Below are 20,528 nucleotides of genomic sequence, written 5' to 3' on the forward strand. Positions count from 1 at the left end.
CATTACAAAGAACCAACACTTAGAAGCAAAATTGGCTTAAGTCATGAATATAAAAATTGTTCCAAATATCATTCTAGATGTATCTAAGGTATTGTTGTGACCTTACAACCATTTCATACATTGGTCATACATGATTACAAGCATAAGCATATATATATATAATCAACATTTCATGCGATAATGTATAAGAATGAGATGAAATTTCATATGCTCATGTTCATGAATGCTTGGATGATGCTTGTGCTCATGAAATGCAAGTGCCAAATGTCATGCTTAACATTAGGGTGTTACAGCCCCTCCCCCTTATAGAAATCTCGCTCTGAGATTTGAAGGACCTACCATTTTTCATAAAAAAGAGGGATAGACTTCACGCAAATAATCCTCCCGTTCCCATGTGGCATCTTGTTCATTGTGGTTATTCCACACCACCTTGTAGAACTTAATGACCTTGCTCTAGGTTACTCTTTCCATTTCTTCTAGCACTTGGATTGGTTTCTCTTCATAGGTCAAATCCGATTGGAGCTTAATGTTGGTGGGTGCAATAGCTTCATCAGGTATGTAGAGGCATCTTTTTAACTGACAAACATGGAAGACATTGAATATAATACTCATCTCTAGAGGAAGTTGTAACTTATAGGCGACATTTCCCTTCCGTTCAATAATCTAGTATGGCCCTACATATCTAGGCGCAAGCTTCCTTTTTACTCCAAATATCTACACTCCCTTCATGGGCGAAACTTTTAAGTACACATAGTCTCCCACTTCAAAGGTTAGTGGTCTTCTCCTTTTATCAGCATAACTCTTTTGTCTTGACTGAGCTGCTTTCATGTGCTGTTGGATAACACATACTTGTTCTTCAGCTTCTGTGACAAAATCTATGCTATAGTACCTCCTTTCTCTAGGCTCAATCCAATTCAAAGGAGTTCTACATTTCCAACCGTACAAGGCTTCAAAAGGAGCCATTTTGATGCTCTCTTGATAACTATTGTTGTAGAAAAACTCGGCTCAAGGTAGTCATTTCTCCCATGAACCCTTGGAGGATATAACACAAGCTCTTAGCATGTCTTCTAAGATTCGATTCACTCGCTTAGTCTATCTGGAGGTCTGAGGGTGATAAGCTAAGCTTCGCACAAGGTTGGTCCCTAACTGCTTGTGCAAGTGCTCCCAAAATCGAGTAGTGAATTGAGAGCCTCTATCTAATACAATGGTTCTTGGCACCCCATGCAAGCGTACTATCTGAGCTATGTAGATTTCTGCATACTGATGCGGTCAATAGTTAGTTCTCACAGGAATGAAGTGCCCAGACTTGGTCAGGCGGTCTACAATTACCCATATTGAGTTGAAACCCTTCTGAGTAGTCGGGAGTCCAACAATAAAATCCATGCTGATTTCCTCCCACTTCCATCCTAGAATAGATAAAGGTTGTAGTAATCCAGTGGATTTCAAAGAACAGCCTTGACTCTACTGCAATTATCACACTTAGCGACATAGGCGGCGATCTCTTTCTTCATCTTGGTCCACCAAAAATGGGTCTTCAAGTCTTAGTACACCTTGCTACTGCTCGAATGGATAGACAACTTAGATGAATGTGCCTAATCTAGAATTTGATTTTTAAGTTCTCGGTCTTTTGGTACCACTAGTCGGTCCTCAAACCATAGCACACCTCTTTCATCCAACATAAAATGTTCGGTTTCTTGTTTTTTCATCTTTCTCTTGATGTGGAACACACCCACATCTGTCTTCTATAGTTTTATGATTTTGCTCTTAAGTGAGCAACTAATAGTGATATTGTGCAGCACAACAGGATGTAACAAATTAAATCCATCTTCCAATAAGGCTTCCAAAGTGTTACAATAAGATTTCTGACTAAGTGCATCTGTTACAACATTACCTTTTCCTAGATGGTAGTGCACTTCAAAATTATAGTCCTTGATCAGCTCTAACCATCTATGTTGTCTCATGTTCAGCTTAGGTTGAGTGAAGATGTATTTGAGACTTTTGTGGTCAGTGTATATGTAGCATATGTTTCCCAACAAATAATGTCTCGATATCTTCAATGTGTGAACAATAGCTTCACACTCCGGCATCCAATTAAACTTCTCATCCTTCTAGAGTAGTCTGGTCATGGGCTTAGCTATCTTGGAAAAATCAGGAATGAAACAACGATAGTAGCCTACTAGCCCTAGAAAACTCTAAACTTCATGAACCAAAGTTGGGGCATTCCAATCCATGACCTCTTGTACTTTAGATGGGTCTACAGAAATTCCATCTTTAGATAAGATGTGACCCAAGAAAGGTATTTTCTTCAACCAGAATTCATACTTGCTAAATTTGGCATATAATTTATGCTCCCTCAATCTCAACAAAACAACTCTCAGATGCTCTGCATGATCTATCTTGTTCTCCGAGTAAATCAAGATATCATCGATAAACACGACCACAAACTTATCTAGCTCGGGCATGAATACCGAATGCATCAAATACATGAAGAAGGCAGGAGCATTTGTTAGTCTAAAAGCCATGACCAAATACTCGTACAAGTCGTACATAGTGGAGAAAGCTATTTTAGGTACATCTTCTGGCCTGATCTTAATCTGATGATAACCGGACCTTAAGTCAATCTTAGAGAATGCCTTTGCTTTTGCTAGTTGATCGAACAAAATATTGATACGAGGCAAAGGATACTTGTTCTTAATGGTTACAGCATTAAGCGGCCTATAATCCACACACATCTACAAGGATTTGTCCTTCTTCTTTACAAATAAAGCTGGACAACCCCATGGAGACGAACTGGGTCGAATAAGACCTTTGTCCAACAGTTCCTGTAGCTAAACTTTAAGTTCGGCTAACTCATTTGGTGGCATCCTATAGGGTCTTCTCGAGATAGGTGCTGCACCCGGCACTAACTCGATCTTAAATTTTACATCCCTATCAGGCAGTAAACCGGGCAATTCATCTAGAAATACATCAGGAAATTCACAGACTACTGAAATATCGCATAGGCTAGTGGCTTGAATAGCACAAGACAAGTTTTGAAGATCAAAACTCTGGGGAAGTGATACTGGAAAAGCATTACTCCCCTTTGGTTCTCTCAACATAATTGTTCTACTGGTAGTGTCAATGAGAACTCCATGACCCCTCATCCAATTCATGCCTAAAATCACATCTATTGCTAGTGCTGGCAATATTATAAGATCCATAGTGTACTCCCTCTTTTGTATAGAGATGAGCACATCTCTCACTAATTGATTAGTAAAAATAGTGGCCCCAGCTGAACTTATACTATAACCACCCTTGTCTACCTCAATTATCTTCTGATGATGCTTAGATGTAAATGTTTGGCTCATAAATGAATGAAAAGCTCTAGAATCAAATAAAATAATGGCGGGATGTTTGTTAACAAGAAACATACTGGCGGTCACAACTTCTCTCACGGGAATTTCTTCCATGGCTATATAATGCACGTATCCAGGACGTGCTTTTGAATTGGCCTATTTCTGATTGCCATTCTTCTTGGGATGGGGCCACTCCTTGGCCCAATGGCCCAACTAATTGCAGTTGAAGCATGGCTGGTTGTTCCTTGGTCCTACTGAGCTTCCCTGACCTGCATTGCCCTTAGTGTAGCACCCGGTTTTAAGAATAAAACCATATACATACCATATATGAGCCTAAGAAGTCAAATCTCACATAAAGCTACAAATAAGGGTAATATCGAAAGACAATGCTTAATATATAACGTACTTAGTATAAAGGATATAACCTTAGACATCAAACTACAGAAAGACAACTCCGATCTTTGGGTGAAGACTCCAATTCCACAGGGACAACTGACTGGTTGATCACAAGCCCAATTCCTCCAAACTCTAGCAATCTGGTACCCATCCGGGATTTTTTGAAAGATTTAAAAAGTAAAGCAAGCGTAAGTACATGTCGTACTCAACAAATATAACATGGGGTTCATGAGGCTCAAAAGGCTAACACTGGTTTAACTGCGATTAGCTTTTAATGAGTCATGATTTTAGCAATTGAGTAGCAACAAGTTTATTCACAAGCCCATATAAACACATGATCAGGTAAACATGAATAATGAATAGCATAAACAGTAATCATTAGTGAGCATCTTTATCATCAGTATCATCGGTGTTCATCATCTATTCCATAAGGGTTCCAAGGCCGCTCGTGACCGTGAGTACAGCTGATATACCAGTTTTACAATCTACAGAGGTTGTACACTTTTACTGTGAGTCGTGATTTACCCTTTCACCCAAGGCGGCCAACCTCTTGACCCACTACCAAGGAAGGTCAGCAGGGTTCACTATGAAGCCATTCAAAGGTTCATCTAACAAGTTAGGGCCATTAGATTCACTTGGCAAACAAATATAGGAACCCCCCTATCAAATGGCACAATTCCATCATGGCTATACACATAAGAGTAGAGGTTGTCCTATACCCAATTTGGCAAGCCATTCTTACGCCATAAAGGTAACCTCTAACAAGCTAGAAAAGGCCCTCATACTGAGCTAAAGCTAGAGCCATATAGCCCTCATAGTTGTACTATAAGTCTTGGATGATCACTTATAGATAAGTCCTTAGGGAGAGGAATCTAGAGCACCATAAAAATAGCCCAATTCTCTAGCCCCCTTGTTCCATGTTGCTAAAAAGCATCTTTTAGTGTTTATTGAATATACCATTAGTCAAGTTACAAGATCATGGCTTTAGTTTGAGCACTAGCATCATACTACCCAATGCAATACCCCATAGGTATCAAGGAACAAGGTACACAGTACTAGGAAATCCTTAGTGGTAATCAAGGTAGACACATGCAGCATGAGTTAAATGATTAAAGGTGTATAGGACAACAAGGAAGATCCCATGCTTTACTTGCCTTAAAACACCAATCCTTTGGTAAGCTTTAATCTTCAACATCCTTCTTCTTCTTTTTGATCACCACATATATCTCACCGACTAGACGTAATCATAGAACACCACACAAACATCCATACACATACATGCATAGCATACTCATCTATATTAGAACAGTACACCAATCATATGAAACAACAAGTAAAAAGGTTTAAAAGCTAATCTACACATTGCTACGAACACATAGACGCGAAAAGCATGCAAATCGGAGCTACGGTGAAAAAGATACAACTACCGATAGATTTACTTTAAAAAGAAAATATATGCTTCATTTATTTTAGCTATATAAAACATGTATAAGATACTTCAGAAAAATATCTAAATTGTTTTAATCTAAGTTATATCTGTATTAGAAAACCAATATAAGATTAATCTTATTTTATTTACAAAAGACAGAGGTGAAAAACCCTAAAATTACTTTTAATTATAAAAATCCAATTGCATAATCATTATTCAAGTTAGGATTTAAACCATGAAATTCTAGAGCTCTTGACAAGGAAAACATTGATACACTACTACACAACAGGGATATTGTATCACTTTTTTGTAACATATTAGTCAATGTGTTACAGTAAAAGTTTATTGTAACACAAAATAGTGTGTTACAGGCTTCGATTGTAACACAAAACACATTTTTTATAAAAATATGTTACTGACAATAATTATAGTAACACAAAATTAATGTTACAAGCAAAATGTTACAAAAGTGTGCTACGTTGTAACACATGAATAGAACATATATAAAATGTGTTACAAATACATGCCATGTAGTAACATAAAATAGTGTTACAATCCAAATGTTACAAAGAATGGAGAGCAATCGTCCCTTAGGCGCTTCGCTCGCTTCCTCGCGCTTGTGCACGCGCGTCCCCACGTGACGGACCCAGACATACACGAACCACGCACCTGTTTGCAAGCTTTGCCTCTTCGCGAGAAAATAGCATATTTGGGATTGCAATCGTCTGTAGACCTCAGACTCCATTCGTAGACTTTGCAAAAACTAGGCCTAACATTGGACACTTACTTTTTTTTGCTATTATGTATATTTTCTCCCTTTTGTAGTATTTCTCCATATATTTCTATCTGTTCTTTTGCATGTTATGTACTGATGCGTAGCACCGTGTCCTATATAGGGCAAGCAGGTAAGCAGGCAGGCTAAGGCCGGCTAGCCGCTGCAGGCTCGTAAGCTAATCGTCGCCACAGCCGCCGAGCATAAATTTTTTTATGGAATAATGAGCAAATAAAAAATCCAAAATATTAAATACAATAAAATTCTAGGCATATGACACAATAATAAACACAATAGTCATGAGTTGATCTCACAAATCCCCGAAGTTCGCATAAACAAGTTCATCTCACAGAACCATAATTTTGTTCTAAACGAGTTCCATCACATATTAAATAAAATTCTAGATACATCTCATCACAGATAAAATCATTTATCCAATATGTAGCCTTCCCTTTAGTGTCATCATCTTTGGTGCAGACGACATCCCCGCAGGACTACTGGTGTCAGCTTGTGAAGAATACCCTCTTCTAGTATGAACACAAGCCGGCTGCACATAAGTATGGTACGACAATTAGATGTATGATAAATATTATAAAATATTATTGTATGGTAACAATATTGTCATGCAGTGTCTTATAATTGTACACCTACGTAAAAATTAAGAAATGATGTTTTGCTCTAAGTTCACAGGTACAGTCTCAGTGTCTTATCCATTGAACAAATTGTCATTATAGTAAGAATTCAATAAATTCAACAAATGAGCATCCACAATAAGAGTCACGTACTGCACCTCATGAACTATGATTGGTCATTCAATCCATTGCCACCAGCATCTGCAACATCACTAGCATCCACCGTGGTTCCCTCAATGTCTCTTCTTGCCCATTGATGTCTTACAGTTGCATTATTGAACATATCTTCAAGGTGTGTGACATGGAATGGCTCATTTTCTACATCATCTTCCCATTGTTCACAACCTGTGTCATATATCTCTCGGTTTCATCTTTGTGACTACAGACCACCCAGGGTTTTCTTTGTCGTCAGAATAAAACACCTGGTCAGCTTGGTTAGGAAAAATGTACGGTTCATGATCAATCTTTTCTCCTGTATGTATCAGGTGTGAGAAATTAACAAGTGTGTAGCCATACTTGTCCTTCTTTATTCCTCTTTTGGAAATAACATCAACCCATTCACATTTGAAAAGTACCACAGAAAATTTCCCAGAGTAGTTAAGCTCAATAATATCAATTATCCTCCCATAGTAAGTCACATCACCTAAAACTGGCCTGCCATCACTTGCACTGGCATAACTTGATGTTTTTGCAGTTAGCACTACACCACTGTTTTGTGTCACCTTATCCAACCGTTTAGGCCTAAAACAGGAAACCACGACTGTTGAAAGCACGGTACCTTTTTGCAGCTTCAACTGGGCCACGAGCTAGCCACCTAATGTCATCTTTAACATCATGAATGTTATTTTCACTCTCTAACTGCATTATCTGTACAATTATACACAAGTTTAGTTCTGCATGTTAGTGCTACAAGTAAAGCATTTTGAGTTAAGGTACTTACATGACTTCTAAACCATTGATGGAACCTCTGATTTTGGATGTTCTCAACATTTCTATGGCTGGCTCTATGTCCAGTTCCTTTTCCGATGATCTCTTCAGCATGAGCTCTATAATTTACATGTAGGAAAATTTATGGGAGGCAAAAAAAATTATGTTTACAATTTTGAGATATTACCTAAGGTATGGATCGACATCAGAACAATTGAATAGCGCATATCTATGTGCTTGTACTTTAGCCAAACCTCTCAGGACATAACTACTTGGCTTTCCAAGTGGTTTCCCTAGGATGAGGAAAAAGAGTTGATGCATGTCTAGTAGAACATCCAAGTGACTCATCATTCTCGTCATTCCGTGAAAGCCTATTAGACAGGGTCTGAAAACCATCAAGAAATGTTGAACAAAAGTGCATAGCCTCTTTTGCCAGAACTGATTCTGCAATGCTGCCCTCTGGACGAGCTTTATTTCTCACGGTTGACTTCAAAACACCAAGGTACCTGCACAAACTAGTATAAATTAATAAAAACGATAATTTAGCATGCAAAGAGAAGGTACCAAACATGGCTCTTAGATTTTTATAAGGAGAACATACCTTTCCACAAAATACATTGACCGATAACATACAGGACCACCTATTTTTGCCTCTGTTGCTAAGTGAAGAACAAGATGCACATTGATAGTGAAAAACCCAGGCGGGAATATCATCTCCATCCGACATAATGTCATTATGATTCGTTCTTCTAACTTCTCAAGTTCATTGATGTGGAGAACTTTTGCATTCAGTTCTCTAAAATATCCACACAGATCAAATAAGACGGATGTAACTTCATCTGGAAGAAGACCTCTCAAAGCAAGTGGCATAAGTTGTTGCATTAGTATGTGGCAGTCATGACTTTTTAGGCCTGAAACTTTTGGTTGATCAACATTTACACATCTAGAGATGTTACTAGAATAACCATCTGGAACTTTTATGTCACGAAGGACTTTACAGAATTGTTGCTTCTCCTCTTTAGACATGCTGTACAAAGCAGGAGGCAAGTAATACTTACCATTAGCCTTTTTTTGTGGATGTAGATCTGGCCTGATGTTCATTTCTTGCAAATCTTTCCTTGCCTGTAGGTTGTCCTTTGATTTGGCATCCATTTCTAAAAGTGTCCCAAATATATTTTCACACACATTCTTCTCTATGTGCATAAAGTCAAGATTGTGCCGTAGCAAATTATACTTCCAGTAAGACAAAGAAAATAGGCCACTAACACCCTTCCAGGTTTTAGACTTCTCAAAGTCACTAATTGATTTTATCTTTTCCAAAAGAGATTCTCCAGAATAAGAAATAGGTCTAGACCGATGCTCTTCGGTTCCATCAAATGAACTAGCATCATAACGGAACTCATGGTCAGCGGGTAGAAATCGTCGGTGTGCCATGAAACATTGCTTGACACCATGTTTCAAGCGCCTTGAACTTGTTTCATCATCACAGGACACACAACCCAGCTGTCCCAGAACACTGTACTGTGCCAGTATCCCTGTCCCAAGGTAATCACTCACAGTATGCAATACTGTAGCATAAAGTTGAAATCTCTCATGTCGAGATGCATCATATGTAGACATACCAGTGTCGAACAACTCATTTAGCTCATCATAAACTGGCTGCATAAATATATGGAAGTTCTTTCCAGAGTAACCAGGAATTATTAGAGTGAGCATAAGAGAAGAAGCTTTCATGCATAACCATGGTGGAAGGTTGTATGGTACTAATACAACTGGCCAACAACTATGGGTAGAATTGCACTTCCCAAATGGGTTAAAACCATCTGTTGCTAGTCCAAACCTCATGTTTCGAGAATCTGATGCGATGTGAGGGTGGAGGGAATTAGTCATTTTCCAAACCTCTGAATCAGCAGGATGGCGCAAAGCACCATCCTTTGTACGCTCCTCATCATGCCATCTAGTTAACTTGGCTGTTTCCTTGTTCATAAAAAGCCTTTTAAGTCTAGGTTTGATTGGAAAGTAACGCAATACCTTGTTTGGGGTTGCCTTTCTTCTTTCCTTTTTTGTCAATGATGTTTCATCTGGCTTATTTTTCCATCTTGAAGCTTTGCATTTTGAACAGAAGTCATCATCTTTCTTGTCTTTCCAATAGAGCTGACAATTATTTGGGCATACATGAATCTTCTCATATTTAAGGCCAAGCTTTGCAACGATCTTTTGAGCCTCCACGAATGTTGCAGGAATATTTGAACCTTTTGGGAGAGCTAGCTGTAAGATTTGAAGTAGATCATTAATTGATTTATTGCTCCACTTGTTGGTTGATTTCACATGAAACAATAAGACAAGGAAAGAAAGTTTTGACAGCTCACATCCTTCCCATAAAGGTTCATCAGCAGCCCTAAGCAAATCAAAGAAAGCTTCTGTTTCCGCATCTGGTCCATCTTCAGGGGAACCAGATGCATGAGGTCCATTTGTGTGATGTTCAGTATCTATATATCCAAAGGTTTCTTGAACTACTTGCCGCATATTAGTGTTGAAACTTGGACGTGCTGGCTCTGAATCTTTGTTTTTCTTTGAACATGGCTCTAAATCTTTGTTAGCAGAGATATAAGATGTTGTTTCCCCATGACAACCCCATATAGTGTATCCACGCAGCATTCCATTACACAGTAAGTGCTCATACACTGTTTCTTGCGTTTGTAACCGTCTGTTGACACATTTGACACATGGGCACTGAATCTTTGCATCGGACCTTTTTCCACTGTAGGCAAACTTAATAAAACCTTTTACTCCAGCTATGTACTCATCACTTGGTCTTTCAGATTGCAACAACCTCTTAATAGCATTTAAGTCCATTAATTCACTGAAAACAAGAAATACTATCACTGCATTAGTTTATTTATCCTTGTTACGAGCGATGAAAAATCTATAATAGTAGCAATAAAGAAAGTAGATTTGGATCGTCCACCTTGTTTTAACTTCACAGGAACCACAATAGCCTTCCGATGGGACTGTCTGCTATGATTCTAATAGCCTCCTCGAAATATAACCACTGTGATGATGAAACAATTTGACTATTTCTTCAGAGGACTGCTAAAAGAAAAAAGTTTGGGAGGAGAATTACAATGAATCAGAATACTTTGCCAATATAGCATGTACAGGAAAGACTTCAGATTTCACTCACTTGGCAATGCTCTTGCAAAATGTTCGTAATAGTTTCTACAAATTTGGTTCTCTGAACTTGGACCTCTGGATTTGGTTCACTGAAATAAAATGTGCTCTAGTTGTCAGTATGAAAATATATGGCTCAGAGTTGCAGGATGCATCACTATATGCATTCAGCTATGATTTCTTTTAAAACAATTCAGCTATGTTTTCCATGATACTATAATGAATCCTATCTGAAGTAGTATAGTGTTGCCTGAAGGAGCTGTAGTCAAGGTGCTGTGTGCTGATGGACAATGCTGAAATTAATTGTAAAAAAAATCCATGAACTTTTGCTTCTTTTTCCTTTGATGATAAATGAGGAAGTGTACAGCCTGCTAATTATTGCCTCATGATGTATGCCTAGGGCAATAAGAAAATTGGATAATTCCACAAAAAACAAAGGATGTTGGATATATGGCAGCCTGTACAGATCACTGAACAAACAGTGAGTAGCTACAATTGTGCAGCTGCTAGCTTTGGCTGCTGATCTCCAATAAAACAGAGCTCTGGGTACCTACTGCCTGTTGAAAGCTCTGCTAGACCACCCCAATAATTCAGTGAGCCGTTATTCACTTCTGAACATGGAATTCAACCTATTTTGATTGCTTGCTATTTCTGGTCAGCTGGATAATTGAGTTTGTATCTAAAGTTTGAGACTTGAGTGGCTTAGTGTTTGGCCAAATTAGTTCTTTTATGTGTTTTCTTCGGAGCTATGAAGACCAAGATATATGTGATTCTTTTTCTCTAATGTTGTTTTTTGTTTCTGATCTCTATGGCCTGTTTCAGTCCAATTAATATTTTAGCATGCTAATTCTAGCAACTACTAACACACCTGTCAGTAAGAAGTTCATCTGCCGAGAGATGTGCATTGACCACTTTTTAAATCTTTGTACACTGAAAATACATGATTTGCATTCAGAAAGAAGCTCTTCCACCATATCTACCTGATAGTGAGCAGACACGATAGGCTACAGTAACTGTATCTTTACTACCTCTTGCATTCGCTTTTAAGTAGGCTATTATATTCCACAGATTCTTCATATTCTTGAGAATTTTCAAAAAAAAATGGTGGACAGGAGGGGCCCGACCTGCGTCCGCGCCAGGAACGACCGCCGGGGACGCCGTCGGGGGACGGTAACTTCCGCGCCGTGGACGGCCACCGCGCCGTGGACGCCGGCCAGGGACAGCCACGCCCCCGCCTGCACCGGGACGCCTGGCAGGGAACGACGGCGTCCGCGCCGGGGACGACGACCGTGGATGGCCGCACCCGCACCTAGGCCTGGGTGGCGGCGTCCTGGGAGCTACGACGAAGGAGGGAGCGGGGAGAAGCCTGCGCCTGGGCGGTGGCGGCCTGGGACCTATGCGACGACGAGCGGAGCAAACCGACCTGGACTTGGGCGGCGGCGGCGGCCGTTCTGCGACAAAGCCAGAGGGAATGGGAAGCAAACTACGCCTCAGATGGCAGCTAGTACAGATCCGATGGCCGAGAATCCGGTTGTTTTGAAAGCCCAAAACAACCGGTTATGCTGACATCAGGAAAAATGTTTTTAAGTGCATAATTATTTCTGAAAAAATACATATTGAAATTTTATTTTAAATCCCTCAAATTTTAAAATTTATAGCTTTTTATTCCAAACTTTGTTTTCATCTGATCCCATTATTTGAGAACTTTCGGATGTCAAATATGGAACTCAAGATTTTGGGAAATGCTAGCGTCCAAGCGCGTACAAATTCGCCGCTCGGCGCGCACACCCGATCCATCGCGCGATGCTCGCTGCTGCTTTCCTTGGCCGTCGATTCGCTGGTGCCACCGGACAAGAAACACCGCCGCCCCCAGAGAAGAAGCACTGTTGCCGCCGCCGGAGAAGAAGCATTGTCACCGCATAGGATTTTGTTGAGGAGGTCGCCTTAGTTTGCCATGGCCGCATCAAGAGAGGGGGAAGGGGAAGAAGGTGGTCGTCACCAGCGGTCGGAGGTGGTGGAGACGGGGGCGAGCTTAGGGGCACTAGATATAGAGCTGGAGAGAACCGAGCATAGCTTGGATGGCAAGAGCCCATGGTTGGTCCTGGCTTAGCTACCTTAGACGTGGATATGCCACATTCGTCGTCAGGGTGACGTGCTCGTCACGTTCGAAGACAAGGTGACAACTTCATATACCTCTTAGCCACGTCCAGTCTCTTCGTATAGGTGTAGATCTAATTTGCGCACTAGGTGTGTTTGTGAGTGTGTGTGTGTGTGCGTTTGTTGTGGTGTGAGTTGGTGCGTGAGTCCCGGATACTACAACTTGCACATGAAGAGTTGAGATCTCAAAAAAAATATGGAGTCGGACGAGGTGAGGAGGTGGACGGAGAACGATGTGGCGCCAGTGGCGGGGAAGACGCGAGGAGGAGAAGACGAGACGGAAGGTGTGCAGAATGTATGGAGCCGAACGGGGTGAGAAGGTGGAAGGGGAACGACATGGCGCCAGTGGTGGGGGAAGACGTGAGGAGGAGAAGACGAGGGGGAAAGGTGTGCAGACCGAGCAACTTTCACCTGCACGCGTCGGCATTATCCTGGATGAAACCATATGCTCTATAGCCATAAGTGAAAGTGTAGTGGTAGTTAATAATACTCGTTTCAAGAAACTATTTTTCATTAATATTTATCATATTAATAATAGTAATATAATTGGTCACATTAATTTGGTGCCATTAGTTATATAAAAATTCATTTATGTGTTAATGTAAAAATTAAAATTATTATTAGACATTAGTTTAAAATACACTAATTTGGTACATATTATTAATATTATCACAAAACTAATATACGTGTCATTATTAATATTATCACAAAACCAATCTAGAATCAAGAGACATGGAACATTAGTTTCCCTCCAAAAAAATAGACAAAGTATTTCCCACCAAATTTTCCCTCCGAACAATACATCTGCCGCCAAACAGATGCCCCTCTCGGTGACTCAGTCGTATCGAATAATTGAATCTAGCTGAAAAAACTCCAACTCCCTCCTCATTTCCACTGAACTGAGTAACTGACCGCAGCTCCAAGGCCGGCGGTGGCGAACGGGCTCGACGGAGGCGAAGTGGCCAATTGCCGGCCGAGCGAGCGCGTCGTCGAGTTCCCCGACCCCATCAGAAAGAGAATCTCGGTCAAGCAGAGGACCGACCGCCGGTAGCTGATCCATGCTCGTGGCGGCCGGATCAGTTCGTCCGTCCAGCCCAGATCGCTAGGTATGCTTCTCTTCAACTCCTCGTCCGCTCCCACAATTCCCAAATCATCGGCCCTCTTCACAAGCGGGCCAGTCAGCGAACGGAACCCTGTGCCGCTCGAGGTACCCGATGCCGATGTCCTAGTCTCCTACTGCCTTATCGCTCCATGATCATTGCCCTAGGCATACAAATCCCTTGGGCCTCATCCTATAGGTAGTATACACTAGAAGTATAGGAATAAAATTTGTCCAAATTTTTGTTCCATTGTTTGGTAGATTGCTTCAGATATGATAATTCTAGTTGGTTGCGATGTTTGACAAATGGTTATCCATTAGTTAATTGGCAAGGTTTGATAAGTAAAATCAGTTTTCCACAACTCTGAATGTGGTTTCAGTTACAGTTTCACAGTGCCCATCTTCTGAATTCAAAATCTTTAAAACCAGTGATCTTTTGATGATGGTCCCTTAAGCAAAGATGGTGAGCTCTTGTAGATGACCAACTTTTCTTAAGGCCGATCATCTTGCTGTTTTGCGAAATCAGGAGAAAGAGAGAGAGGAAGAGGGCTGTTTCAGTTGAGAACAGTAGCAGCAGCAAGCAGCTGCCACGCAGCAGCTTCACCGTCAGCCACCGCCCTCCGGTGCCGCGCTCGCGCACGCTTCCACGCAGCTGCTTGCGTGTCCGAGCCCAAGCAGTTCCCGGCCACCTTGAACCCGCCGGCAAAGTTCGTCGCAGCCGCTCTGTCCCTGCCCTTGTAAATTTAGTCTGCACAGATCAATCATTTTGGTTCTGTAAAACTAGAAACTAAAGTTGTGCCTCCACCTTCAGAATACTTAAATGCACCGCTTTTCACACAAAAGATATTTCAGAATCACTTTTCACAAGATTTTAACTACTGGAGTCAAGTTGGGGTAGTAGTACTGAAGGCAATGACTTGAATATGCCAGATACGCTGGGTGACAAAAGTCTGCAGCTGTATGTAGTTCTGCTCTGTTTTCCTCAACCTCACAAGTGGTATTTGCCTCATATAGGTTGTGAACTGATTGATCATTATGACAATTTATTTTGACTGAGGATGTCTATTTTACAACTCAAAAAAAATCTTGCATGTCTGGTCTAGACCTGTAGATGAATAAAAAGATTGTTCTTTCTTACATCTTGATATGTGTGCAGGGTCTAATTTATTTCTCTTCATGTAAAAATATTTTGTTGGTGCCTGCAAAGATTAAAATTTTGGCTAGTTCTGTTTTCCTGCATGTAAAATTAGTTGTTGGTGCCTGCAAAGATTAATTGTCATATTTTGCAATGGTTGGAAATTTAGCAATCTGATATTGCTATGTGCTGATATAAGGTTTCAAAATTCTATTGCCTAGTGGCATCAAATCTTTACATACCTGAGCAAAAACACAAGTATTATATATAAAGCTAATATGCCATCCTTTTGACCATTCTATCTGAACCGTAGCACTTCACTTGTTCTCAAGCTCCAAGTTCAAATAACATTACATATATGCACTTTAATCTAATTGTTACTCTTCTGTTATCTTTATTCTTAATTTTCTATTGGTACTATATTTTATTTAGATTGTGCAACCATGGCGGTGGATAATTGGACCATAAATCTTGAATGTGATGGGGCACCTGAAGGAGAGAGACATGTGAAAACGGAAATGGACAGAGATGTGATATGCTACTGGAACCTGATTGATTTGATCAAGGATCATGGATACTCATCAGTTGACTATCTATACTACAAGCGAAAAGATAGCTTGGTTGTACTAGAACAAGATCCTGAAGTGATGAAAATGCTTAACGAGTGTGAGAGCAAAAAGATGGTTAGCTTGTTTGTGACAAAGGACAGACTGGCCACTTTAGCGCCTACCAAGTCCAACAAAGAACCATCCAAATCTAAACCAAAAAAAACTAAAGGTATTAGAATGAACATATAATTTTACTCTTCTGTATGTATATCTGATTATTCAAGTACAACTTAACTATTCCATATCATGGTAGTTATCAATGATTTATTTTCATCCAAGATTAGCCTATTCAAAATTTGTTTAGCAGGAAGAGGAGGTACAAAGAAAAAGAAAGCATTAAATTTAATGCATACTGAAGCACTATATGCTAACGAGGTTGAGCAGCGCGATGATGAGAACCAGAACACATCAGGTACAAATGTAGGTAGATCAATCTCATTCATATGGACTGTATCTTAACTAGTTACTATCACTGTCATTCTATTTTTAATAGCTGATGGCGACAAAGAACCTAAAAAGCGAAAGGGGACTGTTTTAACACATGTTTGGGATCTACTTGACGGAGATAGGATAGTAGTAAGATGTAATAAGCTTGGACAGCCCATTGGAAAAGAAGGTGGCCTTTTAGGCCAATTTTTGGGCACCATAGCAAGAAATGGTGGTTACTGTCCGGTTGGTGCCAAAGATTGGAGAAAAGTTAAGAAAGACTATGGAGAAACCATCATTCAATTTGTACAGGTTAGCTCTTTCTTCGCTCTTATAACCTACATCAGTTTGTCTCTAGCCATCTTTGTTTTTGTTTCAGTTCGAAAATAAACCTGATATATCTTGAATAGATGAGAGGTTATTTGGGATGATGATTTGGTCTTTTTATTCAAGTGTAATTGAATTTGTGAAGTGAATTACATCTTAAGTGTTGAGTGCAGTAGCGTTTAGCTCATATAATATTGTGAGCCCATGTGGCCAGATGATAGGCAAGAGTGTTTGGTGCAGATTTCATTGTTTAAAAGATATGATTGTTATCATGTCATGAAGTCAAATTCATTCTTTAGTGACTTTCTTATTTTAGACAAAGTTCTTGTATCCTCATTCATGTGAGAAATGGATATTCAAATCAATTGGAAGAGATTGGAGAAAATACAAGGCAACATTAAAAAAGACACTATTTAATCCAAAGAAGAAAAGGTCTGTTTTGAACAAGCGTTGTCCAGATGATATTGTTGAAGCTGAATGGAAGGCCCTAGTAGGATACTGGAAGTCCGAAGAAGGAAAAGTAAGGCACCACTATTTACACTATTTGGTATTTTTTACTATCATCGTCTACTATTGTTGATTTCTACATGTATAATGGTTCATTATTTAATAATTTACTTTTCTTGTAGACCCTTAGTGAAAAGAACAAAATAAGTCATGAAATGAGGAAGACAACTCATACAGTAGGTACAAAGAGTTATGCTCGTTGGTCTGAGGACATGGTGAGTACATCTTCTCGTAAAAAAATTATATATGATTCTTCTTGCTTTTCCTTTACTACTATTTTTGCAGAGGCAAGCTGATCCTGAAAAAAAACAGCCACATAGAGCAAAGGTTTATCTAGCCACTCACAGGAAAAGGGGAAAAGGGATAAATGAGCCAGTGGTATGCTACATGCACATGGGAACTTTTTTGCAATATATAATTATTTCTGTTTTCTGATGTCTGGATTTCATTGTTGTAGGTTCAATTGGAAAATCTCCTAGACACACAACCAGAGTTAGCACAAAATAGTGAGGGCGGAGTTGCATGGGAAGGTGATGCATTACATCAGGTGTTGGGAGAAGAAAAGGCTAGACAAGTGCACGGCATGGGATTGCTTCCGGTTCCTAAACAAGTTTATGGTCGAAAAACACACCATTTTAAGGACATTAATATAGTTTCACTAGATGGCTCATCATCTGATGTAGAGGTTCACATGTTGGAGGAAATAAGGCAACTCAAAGAGCATTCTAGAATGCAAGACAAAGTTATCGAAGAACTAAAAAACAATCAGAGGCACAATGAGAACCAAGAAGCAACAATGGTAAGAATGTACAGCTTCAATTTTGTAACTCTGTATTGAAATGCGTTATTCAAACTTTATATCTTTTCTAGGGAAATTGTGCTAGGAGTGATCACAACAATTCTCAGAATCAAGTACTGAATTCTAAAAGAAAGGTATTTGCACTATTTTCCATGTTTTCACCTAAACTAGTATTTTGGCTTTAATATCCTTTCAAAATTTTAGAGAGTCCAGTGTGGTGCACCCAACCAGAATGAGGGATTCCTCAAACATAGGGATGAATTGGTAAAGTCACCCTTGCTTGTGAATTTAATGCTTATGCATCCATAAAGGATTTTTATAACAGCTAATGCTACTGTCTTTTCTGTTTACTAGAATAAAGAAACATGTGAGTTTGAATTTAGTGATGATGACAATGTACTTTTATCTGGAGAAAAGGTTATCAACTGGTTTCTTGTATTTAAGAACAACAATATACTCTTAGTTTAGTACATGTTAATATTTTACCTACTAATTATCATTTGAACGATTTTGAATTGGAATTAGTGCCAAAGTGATAATAATGACAAGGAAGTAGAAGAAGCAGAAGCACAGGCAATATTTGAATGACACCTCCATAATGATTTTGCACCAACAGAGGTACACTATTTCAATGTACCATTGAATAAAATATATTAGACTTGTAATGCTAGTTATTTAAGATGTCTATAACAGTGTATAAATACAATTGCCTTTCTCTTCCGTTCAGTTTGATTCTTGTCAAAGGAGTTCCGCCACAAGTAGAATAATACCAAAGAAACAAAAGGTATCTATGAACCACACTGTGCTATAATTATAGTAGATTTTGTGTCTTATTATTTTGTACTTTCATTTGACATGTGTAAGGGACATCACGGAGGGCTTGTAGATACTAGAACCATTGCACACCAGGAGGTGGCTCATGACAAGGCTACAAGCTACAGGTGCCAAACACCTAAATGACTTTCTCTAATGAAGGTAGTTGAACATATCACTTGTTCTAAATGCATGATCACGATGTACAACTAAAGGGTTGCTGGTCACTAAGAGATTATGTCAAATTAATGTAGGTTGGGTCCACAGTGCTACTAATGACTTCGAAATATCCTAATAAGGCTAATGTGGCATATGCAACTCTCTTGAGCACTAATCCAGAAGCCCTTGTTGGTGGAGTTAAGATAGGAAGTCAATTCTACAAAGTGTGTATCAATCATCCTATAACAAAAGATGAGCCATTAGTGAGGCCTATGCTTGGGTGCGACAATATTGGTGATGCTCATGCCAAAGGAGTCCAAATTGCTTGGCCTTCGATGTTTGTATGTTCAAAACTAGCTTTCCTAACTTTACATCAATGTATATATGTGCCTTAATTTATAATGTTACAACTTAAATTTTCTTTGCAGGTTCAAATGATTAATGGTTGAATTCCTACATCAATGCGCACAGGAAGAAGCAGTGGACTTTAGGAATCATAGCTAGTTCTTGAATTTTTCTTTCTAGTATGGACTACGTGTGTTTGCTCTCTTGAGCCATATCGTTATGTACATATACTACGATTTGTTCTAAACAAGCACTATGTTTGAGATCATTCCACAATATGTGGATCATGCTATGATTATGGAAATTTGTGGTTTATGTGATTTTACAGTGTGTCATATTTGTGCGATTATATAATAATCCTTGTGCCATATGTATTGGAGAAATAAATATGTGTTTCATAATCCGAATATGTTGCAATAGATATAAAAAAGTGTTACAAACCATGTGTTGCTTTGTTTCATATACTGTGCTCTACCATAATGTGGAAGTGTTACTAGAACTAAAAAAAGTGTTACAATAGACATTCTTGTAACACTATGCAAATGTTATGATAGATAAATAAATGTGTTCCACACTATGCATTCTACCATATTGTTAAGTGTTACTAGAGCAAAAAAAAGTGTTACAATAAAAATCATTGTAACACTAGACAAGTGTTCCTGTAGACAAGTAGTTGTGTTACAATAAACCAGTCTATTGTAACATAGCCAATTGGAACACAAAAGAAAATATGTTACTAAGTGAGCTAGTAACACTTTTTCCAATATACAGTAACACAAGTTGGTGTTACTATATCCCTGCGCTGTAGTAGTGATACTAATGCGTAGATTATGTCATTATGAATCTAACGCAACTTAAACGGGTCAAATCGGAGTTAAAACGGAGAAGATATGGCCTAACGAAGATAGTGGCAATTTTGTAAATACATGGAACTTGATTTTCAAATTTAAAATAAATAACATTCAATTTTAAATCTGCCCAATGACTATGGGTATTATTTCATAAAAAGGCAGGGGGTCTTTAGCAAAACTGCAGGGACAGTGGGTTAGAACTTAAAATCTTGCGGGAGTTCTTTTGCAAACTTGCCAGGTGAAGGGGTACGGTGAGATCTGGACCGTTGGATCTAAAGTGGACGGTGCAGATTAAAATGAGGAGGGAGAGGGAAATGGTTGGCAACCAGAATAGGACCGCGGGCGGCGGAGGACATGGCCGGCGGTGAGCGGTGCACGGGAAAATAGCCTAAGGGCCATGGTTCGACGAGTCGAGAGCACAAGAAGAAAGAGAAGAACGAGGTGAACTCACCACGACCAATTACCATGGCATGGAGCAGACGAAGGCGGCACATGGCTCAGGATGGCAGACGACATCAAGCTAGGGTTGCGGCACGCAACAAGCTTGAGCGAGGGTGGCTGGGTGTGCTAGGGTTGTGGGTAGGGGTTGCAGCGCATGTGCGTCCGCTATTTATGAGGCCGGCGTGGCTTGGGCGCACGC

At 39.6% G+C, this 20,528-nt stretch overlaps 1 protein-coding gene and 1 pseudogene across 1 annotated transcript; one reads left to right on the forward strand and one right to left on the reverse strand.

The window, feature by feature from the left end:
• Positions 1–6,730: 6,730 nt before the first annotated feature.
• LOC136488414 (uncharacterized) lies at positions 6,731–10,347 on the reverse strand (annotated as a pseudogene).
• Positions 10,348–15,325: 4,978 nt separating this feature from the next.
• On the forward strand, positions 15,326–18,308 carry LOC136488415 (uncharacterized). The gene is made up of 11 exons (XM_066485353.1): positions 15,326–15,830; positions 15,969–16,073; positions 16,155–16,399; positions 16,731–16,934; positions 17,044–17,136; positions 17,207–17,299; positions 17,379–17,720; positions 17,792–17,854; positions 17,925–17,984; positions 18,075–18,137; positions 18,246–18,308. Exons 1-11 carry the CDS (start codon positions 15,497–15,499, stop codon positions 18,306–18,308), a joined length of 1,665 nt encoding a protein of 554 aa, XP_066341450.1. The 5' UTR covers positions 15,326–15,496.
• Positions 18,309–20,528: the final 2,220 nt, after the last annotated feature.

The sequence above is a fragment of the Miscanthus floridulus genome, chromosome 10 (assembly GCF_019320115.1).
Source record: "Miscanthus floridulus cultivar M001 chromosome 10, ASM1932011v1, whole genome shotgun sequence".
Lineage (NCBI taxonomy): Eukaryota > Viridiplantae > Streptophyta > Magnoliopsida > Poales > Poaceae > Miscanthus > Miscanthus floridulus.

Bases quoted from the DNA above. Each gene is read 5' to 3' on its own strand.
- LOC136488415 (XM_066485353.1), top strand. From the start codon at position 15,497: ATGGCGGTGGATAATTGGACCATAAATCTTGAATGTGATGGGGCACCT. The intron at 17,137-17,206 runs GTGAGTACATCT...CTATTTTTGCAG, and splicing joins CTCGTTGGTCTGAGGACATG to AGGCAAGCTGATCCTGAAAA. The intron at 17,985-18,074 runs GTAAAGTCACCC...TCTGTTTACTAG, and splicing joins TCAAACATAGGGATGAATTG to AATAAAGAAACATGTGAGTT.